The sequence below is a fragment of the Python bivittatus genome, unplaced genomic scaffold (assembly GCF_059951505.1).
Source record: "Python bivittatus isolate LINGU-HERP-01145 unplaced genomic scaffold, Pbiv_v1 ctg000310_np1212, whole genome shotgun sequence".
NCBI classification, from domain to species: Eukaryota; Metazoa; Chordata; class Lepidosauria; order Squamata; family Pythonidae; genus Python; species Python bivittatus.
The window spans coordinates 11780056-11790207 of NW_028277054.1; the positions used below are offsets into that span (position 1 = coordinate 11780056).

Below are 10152 nucleotides of genomic sequence, written 5' to 3' on the forward strand. Positions count from 1 at the left end.
GTTTATCATTTCATGTACTCCAGACTTTCCAAGGTCTTCTAGATGTGTTAGCAAATAGGGGAATTATAGCCTGGCATGAGTTGAGGGCCTTAAGATGGGGAAATTTGATGTAGTGGTTTACAGATTTGGGGAGGACTTGGGAAATCCAAGTTCAACCTTCTACTTGGTCATGAAAGGGCTTTGTAGTAGCCATGTGAGAAGAGGGCTTTGGTCTTCCAAAGTCTTTGTGGACCCTGAATAATCTTGATTAGTGGAAATTAGTAACAGTTTCCTGCCATGGAAGTCATGAAAACATGGGAAACTTTTAAAGTAGTCAAAAAGCACAGAACATGACAAAAATTCAAAATATACCCACTTCTGTGATGTAGTTTCATCTACATTGTGGCTCTTCCCTTCCTTTCTCCAATTTTTAAGTACAGCCCTTTGTCGCCAAAAGTTTATCCACCACAATGTAGATCATCAGGAGAACACTGAATGAAAATTAGAATAAAGTGCTCTTGCCAGCTTTTATTTCTTGCCATTTTAGGAAGTTTCTGTGTTTTAGAAAGTAAATCCAGCCTAATTTTTAAAGAAATTTTCTTTTAGAAGAGAATAGATGTAGCTCACAGTTGAACTGTATAGTCCTTGGGGTTCTCTGAGCTTTGTTGTTTTCTTGCAGCACTGAAGATGTTACCTAGTCAAGTAACAAAACGTCTGCAAGAAAACAATGAAGCTCAGAGAACCCCAAGGACTCTACAAATTTTCTTTTAAAACCACCCAGGAAATTAAATCTTGAGCTTGCCGAAGTGCATGATGTGGATATCTGCTGTAGTCCTACAGATTCATTCTCTCCCGGGCAACCAGATTTTTCTAGCCTTACAATCTGGATTCAACGATGAATAATATCATCATCATTAATTAAACTTGTATGCTGCCCAACTCTCAACAACTGGGTGGCTCACAAGAAACAAATTATAAAATCGATAAAAGATAAAAGACGGCAAGTGCAATGAAGTGAGGGGTCCCACTCTCCCTTCCCAAAGGCCTGGTGAAGAACCAGGTCTTCGTGGCTCTTCTAAACATGTATGTATATTTGGTATGTTTTCCAGGCATATAATATACCCTAAGTCAGCAGCTTTCAACTGTCAGTGGCTATCTGGGGTCTGCGTAAGTTAATGGAATATTCAAGATGTGTATGTGCCCTTCTGATCCTAACTGGAATTCAAGACAACAAGATTATGAGATAGGTTAAGAAGCTCCTGGTCACAATCTTTCAATTTTTGAAACAACTCTGGCACAATCTTCTAATAGGTCGATACAGGTAATCCTCGACTTACAACCATTTGGCAACCGTTCAAAGTTACAATAGTGCTGAAAAAGGAAACTTCTGACCAGTCCTCAAAGCTGTGGCCATCCCAGCATCCCCACAATCACATGACCGCGGGGGTGCTGGGATGGCCATAGCTTCAAGGACTGGTTGAAGCTGACTAGGTAATTCTAGGAGAAGTCCACCCATCTTAGAGTTGCCAAGTTTGAAAAAAACTGCTAATAGTGGAATATTAGGAGAGAGTTGTGTGTTCTGTGTAAACCAGCTTTCCAAGCGAATTACTTTCTCTGTCAATATTTTGCCTGTTAGATGTATGGTCTGCCTTTCAGATGAAATGAATTTGGAAAGAAAAAGCAAAAAGGGGCCTCTTGCTCAAGAACTTTTGTCCTGTATGTGCAAAATAGATGGAGTGAATTAGTCCACGTGCATAATATTGGAGGGGCGCTGTTGGCGCGTGACAACAGGGCCAGAGGGAAGAGATTAGATAAGAGCTGGAGGCAGCTAAGGAGAGCACGGAAGGGCAAAGCAGAACTCTTCACCCACAATCCCTTCCCAGACCTGCATTATCTCTGCTTTTGGAGATGGGGGTTTGCTGCACTGTAAGGAACCAAAGTCCTCCAGAAAGGTCTGTCTTTAAGCGCTTTGCTGAAGCTGCCTGGTTTGCAACAAATCTCAGTACACCAATAAATGCCTGGAAGTATTTATGGATAACAAGATAGCCAAAGACTGATTTTTCAAGAGATTGACATGCAAAGGAATGGGGAGTTGTGGAAAAAGTCTGCGTTTTGTTCTGAAAAGCTACGCGTGGGGATGTGATACAGCTAAGTTTGCAAGTAGCAGAGAGAAAACGGGAGGATTTTCTTTACCTCCTCCCTTTTTCTCCTTTCTGGAATTTGAGTGCTCCTAAAAACACATTGCTATAGATTTGGGTCATAGTCCTCTGAACCGACAAACAAGCCCAACTCCTACCGGAGAGAACATCTGCACCATCTTTGATAAACTTGATTTCTACAGAAGAGGAATCCACCAAGTTCTACATCTAGTCTTTGAGAAGCAAGGTTGTTCGAGGATAAGGGAACATCCTTTGTTCCACAACTGTTTGCAGCAGTTCGGAGAACTCGGAGCTGATATTCTGGGGAAGTGTGTTAGGCACAACTCTTTATCCACCCAGCCACGGGCACGCATCTGAAAGAAACAGAATTCTGTATTTATATAGTCAACGTATGTGTCCACCCAACTCAAATGTGACTCCGATTAAAACAAACAGGACATCAAACAAAAAAAATCTAAAAATACATAATGAGAGCCAGTTTGGTCTGTCTAGTGCAGTGTTTCTCAACCTTGGCAACTTTAAGATGGGTGGACTGCAATTCCCAGAATTCTGAGAATTGCAGTCCACCCATCTTAAAGTTGCCAAGGTTGAGAAACACTGGTCTAGTGGTTAAGGCACCAGGCTAGAAAGCAGGAGACAGTGAGTTCTAGTCCCACCTTAGGCATGAAAGCTGGCTGAGTGACTTTGAGCCAGTCCCTCATTCTCTACCCAACCCACCTCACAGAGGAGTTGTTGTGGGGAAAATAGGAGGAGAAAGGAGTATTAGGTATCCTCACTGCCTTGAGTTATTTATAAAAATAAGAAAGATGGGATTAAAAAAAACAAAAAAAAAATGTCCAAGGCCACTCATACTTCTGCCTAACCATCCCTCAAAACAGAAATCCAATCCGGAGGTTTCATTGTTTGGAGAAGCCAAGCTAGATGGGAACGCGGTAGGTGGAGCTGAAGGAGGGGGGGAAGGGGGTCGTATTCCTGGCTGAGAGGTGGGTTGGCTTTTCCCTGCTCCAGAGGAGATGGGGGGGTGGAAATCCTCAAGGGCGGAGACAGCTACATCTTCATCCCGTAGAGTTCTCCTGCTGGTAGTAGAACATAGCTGAGATCAGCAGACGGGGCACAATCCAACTCTTGCTCCAGGATCCATGCCTAGGCTGCTGTCCCGCTCCCCTTGTCAACTTTTCCACGATGGAAGTAACTTCTGAGTCAAAGTTGGGGCTGATGCTGCCGGCCCACCACCCAAGTGGCAACTGGCACTACCAGTTTCGGATCCTCCTGCTGGGTGATTCCACGGTGGGCAAAACATCTCTGCTGAGGCGGTACACGGAGCGGTGCTTCATGCCCACCCCGTGCCCCACTGTGGGGGTCGAGTTCTACAGCAAGATGCTGGAACTCTCTCCGGGAATCAGGGTGAAGCTCCAGCTCTGGGACACGGCTGGTCAGGAGAGGTTCAGGTAAGAGGGTCCAGGGGGTGCCAGATGATTCCAGGCTGAAATACTCAGGCCTCAGGACAAGATGTTTTGGAGCAGGGATATTTCAAGGTCAAAATGTTTAGCGAGCTCTAAGAGGGGCCCCGTGCAGAACTGAAGCCGAACGAAAGGCAGGTACAGTTTGCAACAGGTGGTGGTCCTTTTTAACAAGGGCAGGCACAAACTAAAACGACCAGCCATTGCTACCGAGTTGTTATATTCTTATATTGCTCCAAAAGTGAGAACCAATATGATTGTGTTAGGAAGGTGTTGGATTAGGAGCAAGGAAACGTAGGTTCTAGCTCCCCCTCAACCACAAAAGGTCTTTGGTGGACTTAGGCCAGTCGTTCTCTCAGTCCAACCTACCTTATGGGGTTGTTGTTGGGAAACAAAATCAGGGAAGGATTGCTATGTACACTGCCCTGGGCTCATGGAGGAAAACATATAAATCTACCAAATAATTAATTTTAAAAAAAACAAAATGGGTATCCTGAGGACCAGAACTTCAGCTGACCTTGAATCTAACAAGCTACATTAGCAGAGCGAGCGTGTAAACCAGTCCAGAGATAAGGGCTTTGAAACTGGTGGCCTTCTGCCTTTTCCTTCAGAAACCAGGGTTCCTCAGCTATCATTCTCAGAAGGCATCTACTACTTGTGCAGCAAATAAACTGCAGATTTCTGCTTCTGCCGTTCTGATTTACAGACTTGATGCTTACCTTCTGTAGGCAGTGCAGAATTGGCCTCTGGCCTTAAGAACTGTCACTCTTAAGAGTAGCTCTAGTGTTTAGGTGGAAATCTGGGGAATTTCCTTTTCTTCAGAAGGTGACAATCCAGCCCTCCTCTGGGCTTGGGACCTCTCCTTTTGTTCAAGAGGGTCCCAGGAAGACAGCCTCAAACTCCTGCCTTGGTTGTGAATTAATAATTTGGCCTTGAGAGCTTCCCTGACCCTCCTGATTATGATGCAGTATTGTGCTGTGATGTTTGTTATCTGAAGAGGTGTGGTGCAAGCAGCTGAAAGAAAAGCGGGCCTTGGAGATGTATAGTGTGACTGACGCTGAGATTTCAAGGCTAATCAGGAGATAGAAGAAAAAGAAAACACTGCTGGGGCCCTTTAAACACTGTTGGGGCACTTTAAACACGACCCAATTTATTATCTCCTACGTCTTCACAGACCAAACACGTCTCATCAGATCTGCAGAGTAATGGACTGTGACCTGTGTAAGCTTACGTGATAATGAATTGGTTGGTCATTAAGGAGGCCCTGGATTCTGCTGGTGTTGTAAAACACTGATGGGGCTACACCTCGGGAGATAAAAGGGGAGAGTTGTTTTGTTTTCATACAATTCTCATGGGACCTTGTGTATTTTTAGAGAAGAGGCAGGAGTATTCTGGGTTACACGATCCAGGCCAGGGACATTGCTCAGGAGCAAATCCCTTTGCATGCCAAATGTCCCAGGTTCGGTGCCCTCCCCACACCTCCCCTCCGGCATGGCTAGCCTGGACAGCTGCTGCCCGTTAGTATTAACAATACTGGGGTCGATGGGCAAATGGTTTGACTCAATAAACAGCAGCCCAGCACAGAGCCTGGAGGCTTTGGTGGAGCTACTAAACCTGGGCAGGGAGATTTGACCTTAGATACCACAGGGATACAACCTGCCATTAGATGGCAGCAAAGAGACATAAACAAGTCAGAGGTGTTGCTGACACCTGGTGGGCTGCTGGGTTTTTGCAGCCCCCTTTCTGGTGGCCTTAGGCTTCAGAAGTATCCGAAAACATAATCATAGCAAGGGGAGATGCATAGGTTTGAGCTTACTGATGCAACTGCTGAGCTGTGGTTAGCCTTTTTGCATGCTAATGTCACTAACTGGGTGCAAGCAAGAGGCAGAATTTGAGATAAACTTGACCCGGTGAGTATCCATACAGCTGTTAAACATACACCCCTCCTCCTTCCCTGGGAAAAAAGCTGCTGTCTCTAGAATGGCTTGAAGAAAACGGAACTCTCATGTAACTATTTGTTATATATTCCTCCTCCTTTTCAGTTCCACAGTTGCAATGGTGGAGAATATATGTAGCTCGGGGTTGAACTGTTGAGAGCTTGGTGCTCTCTGAGCTTGGTTTTCATCTTGCAGATGTTTCATTACCATGCTCAGTAACATCATCTGTGCATTAAATGTCCACCAAGCCCCACTTCATATTAATGCACTGATGATGTCACCAACTATGGTAAAGAAATGTCTGTATGGTAACATCTGCACGATGAAAATCAAGCTCAGAGACCGCTCAGAACTCAGTTTCCTCTGTTGTTCTTCCTATGTTTAATTATTTGAATTGGGAGGTGTGTAAGGGTTGCACAGCATGGCAAGCACAAGAAAAGAACCCATGTTAAAACTAAACAAACTTAGGATGTTGTACAAATGCAGCCCTTAGGATTTTTATGGACCTGGTTTAGCATGTTGTACAAGCCTGGCAAACTGAAACTTACCATAAACTACAACTTTATGCTACTGTATGTACTTTGGAGTAGATCTTCTGAATTTATTGGAACACTTTACTCCTTAATAAATAACATGGGATTGCATTGCAGAATTTACAATTAGGGCAGCCTTTCTCAGCCTGATGTCTACTAGATGTATCAGGATTTCTTGTCACAGCATCCCCAGAAGGGGCCATGCTGGTTCAGGATTTTGGGTGCTGTAGTCTTAAGACATCTGAACAGTACCAAGTTGAAGGTGACAGAATGAGAGCATGCACTGGAAGCCTCCAATTCAACAGTAGGTATCTTCAACAAAAAGGACCAGGGTGTAAACAATAGAGAAGACTTTTGCCCGAGGCCAACCCCTCAGAGTCAAAATTTCCCTTAGTGTGCTAGATGGATAAAGAAACCCTTCTCTCCGTAAATAGATTTTTAAAAAGCCTTTCTCCTCCCTCCTTTGCTTACACCCAGCCTGCCAAAGCAGCTTGAAGGCAACTATAGAACCTTCTCAATAGGATTCACCTGTGTTTACATCTAAAAAAATAAATTGCTTTGCAAACACTGCTCTGGAACAAGGTCAGTGGGCACATGATGGATGGTAACAGTTAGTATCCAGACAAGCCCTTCAACAAATAGCTCTGATAGCTTGTAGTAGTAGGATCTTTATCACAGGTCACAGTCCCAGACAACATAAAAACCATGGTATCACACACATAATAAAAAGCCCTGTGACAGTGCTTAGTCTACGTAGCTATTGGCAAAGCATGCATTCTACAGGCTACGGTTACAAACCCAGCAAAGGAGTTATTTTAGGATCTGTATCTGCCAAGCAAAGTTGCACATAAAAAGACCCAAAAGCAGATGTTAGTAGCTTATTATGAATATCTTGTTATAAATTACAATAAAGATGAGTCTGTGATGCAATAATTCTGTCCTCTAGATCAGTGTTCCTCAACCTTGGCAACTTTAAGATATGTGGACTTCAACTCCCAGAATTCCCCAGCCAGCCTTGCTGGGTGGGGAATTCTGGGAGTTGAAGTCCACATATCTTAAAGTCGCTAAGGTTGAGGAACACTGATCTAGATAATTCTGATATCTTGGAGAAAAAGCTGATGAATCAATTTGGCATTTTTCCCCCTTAGGTGTATCACCAGGTCTTTCTACCGGAATGCAGTTGGTGTGCTTCTGATCTTTGATATGACCAACCGGAGGTCCTTTGAAAGCATCTTTGATTGGTACAATGAAGTGACCAATGTGATGGACAAAGTAATTTTCCTCCTGATTGGCCACAAATGTGATCTTGAGTCCATTAACAGGGTCACCCTTGAGGAAGCAGAGGGCTTGGCAACTTCTCTGGGCACATCTTTTATAGAAACGTCTGCCAAAACTGACACCAATATAGACCTGGCCTTCGAGACCATCACCAATGCTATCTATGAGGCTTTGAGAAACAAAGAGTTTGACCTGCAAGAAGGATGGGATGGTGTGAAAGTCATTTATAAGAAGAAAACAAGCAGCCTGCAAAGGAAGAAGCCATCCAAAGAAGTATGCCAGTGTTAGCTACGTCAGAGTTGGATGTTATGGAAAGGGGACATTGGATACCCAAAGTAGAAGTCTTCCTTAGACGAAATGCAGACTTAATCCATTGGGTTAATCCTTACCCAGCTGACCATCCACAACCTATGATCCCAACTACTTTATTACATCGTCCAGAGCTCTTTCTGACCATATCTCAGATCTTGTTTCCAGCTGAAAATCAGTGACATAGTTGTCTGTTGTTTTTAGGTACAAAACAGAAGAGCATTGTTTTTTAATTCTCAACTTAAAATATTTTTAGCATCAAAACTAAAAAGATATTCCCTGGAAAATCTCAGCCCACTTCACATCACTTACCCTGTTAACTGCAGCCTGTTTTGTAGTCCCAAAACCTGCAGAGGTTTCCTGGCCCTTGTCTTATATCATCCTTCATCAAGTTGCTAGCTTGGCTGATGGGAGATGGAGGGCATAGGTTATGAGAAGGATGGCCAGCCAGTCAGGCATAGCCTTCAGATGGCCGAAGAAATGTTTGCTGAGTCAGAATCTAGAGAAAAGACTGCTCCACTAATCTCAGCACCATTGTGCATCTTTGTTCTGAATTTTGCAGGTTAGAAACAGTTTCTTTCCATTATTCAGCACAGAGCTCATTGAGTAGAGCTGGGGAGGAGATATGGAGAATCTTGGGGCTGTCACATGTTTTGAAGCAGTCTTCATTTCCGCAATGTACTAAAAACCTCCTTAACTTAAAAAAAATCCTGAAAATATTTAATATGAAAAAGTTTACTTCCTTTTTTTTTACAATAATAATAATAATAATAATAATAATAATAATAGTAATATAATGTATATGGCTTTGTTTATTGTCAATGTCTTCACTGGCCACTTTTCTATGGTGGCTTGTGCTCAAAGCACCATAAATGCTCTCTGTGTGCGATAATTCTTGAAATAAATGAAACAAGGGTTTAAAAGATTGTTCTGCCTATTGCTGAAAGAAGTGTGCTCCTTTCTCTGGGTTTGATAGTAAGCAATACCCCTAACTCCAGAAGTAAAATAAAATCATTTCCCAAGCTGAAATACACTCATGGGGACATATCTCTACAGCTTTCACATCATTTGGAAGTGGTTTACCAATGTTTTCTTTGGGAGGTTTGCTTCACTTTCCCAGTTTAGCCTGCAGCAGATAGATTTCCTAGTGATCTCTCATCAAGCACTAACCTGGACCAGCCTTGCTTGCTCTCTAGATTAGCCAACTTTGGTTAGGTGTCATTTTCTACTTGGGCACCACACCTACCACCTAGCTGAACCTCACCAACAGAAATAGCTATGAGAACCAACATTTACACTTAATACATGAGTAATCAAAGCCTGTATCTTATACACAAATATGGACAGGTGTTAGAAACTCCACTCCCTTTTTTATCATCTTTATGAGCTTATTGAGAAAGTATGCCATTTCAAGTTGACTCTAAACCTTGCTAGCCATTAGTAAGTCCCACTGAAAGTACTAGGCCTTGCTTCCAAGTAAGGATTACATGGGGTTGCACTGCAGATCACCCTTTGTTTCTAACCCTGAGTCTGTTCATCCCATAGAAAACATACACACACCATGAAAATATGGCACCAGGACAAGATTCACACATTGCACTAAACAACGTTGTAACTTATTTAGTTTTGGCTAGACAGGCCAGGAATGTTGCCTTTCTGGCAGCCATGGTGCATATATGTAATGCCTTTTTCTATCAAACCCTTAAAGGGGCATCTAGATACTGTAAACTGGCTTTATACGTGATTGCGATATACAGAATGTGGGCAAGGAGGCACATACATGTGCATAAACACATATAAAGGATTGGCTACCAATTAGGCAACCACATGTTAGCCTAGCATGTTACATGAACCCAGCCTGCATGGAGAGTTTATGACAGTGTTGTCCAAACTTGGCCACTTTAAGATGAGTGGACTTCAACTCCCAGAATTCCCCAGCCAGCCATTCTGGGAGTTGAAGTCCACTCATCTTGAAGTGGCCAAGTTTGGACAACACTGGTTTATGATTAACTCTGCCCCTAAAATTATATGTATGCAAATGACTTGATGGCACATAATCGATCAAGGGGCTATTATTTCTAGTTACGCACAACACGGTTTAAGGAGACAGACTGAAACAGGTTCAGAGATGACCCACTATGGTGGAAATCCTCTGAAGAGAGAGTGAAGGAATGTCCCATGTTTAGTTTTGAGAAGAAGAGGCAGGGCTAATGGTGGTGGTGATAATCCTATTCAAATATCTGAAAGGATATCACACAGAAAGAAGCCAGGACTTGTTCTTGGTCATTGCAGAAGGCAGGTTCTGTGACAATAATGGCTTTAAATTCTAGGCAGGCAAATTCTGGTTGAGTGTCATAAAGCTCATTCCATCTTGAAGAGCAGATCAACAGTAGAAGCAATTCCTCAGGAAGGTTATGCATTTCCTCTTCCTCAAAGGTGTCCAAGGGGAAGCTGATGAACCATCTGTAACGGATGCTTTAATTCGGATGCTTGCACT

General features: G+C 43.2%; 1 protein-coding gene across 1 annotated transcript; it reads left to right on the top strand.

The window, feature by feature from the left end:
- The first annotated feature begins 2715 nt into the window (after positions 1–2715).
- On the top strand, positions 2716–8565 carry RAB42 (RAB42, member RAS oncogene family). The gene is made up of 2 exons (XM_025173419.2): positions 2716–3586; positions 7217–8565. Exons 1-2 carry the CDS (start codon positions 3321–3323, stop codon positions 7632–7634), a joined length of 684 nt encoding a protein of 227 aa, XP_025029187.1. The 5' UTR covers positions 2716–3320; the 3' UTR covers positions 7635–8565.
- The last annotated feature ends 1587 nt before the right edge of the window (positions 8566–10152 follow it).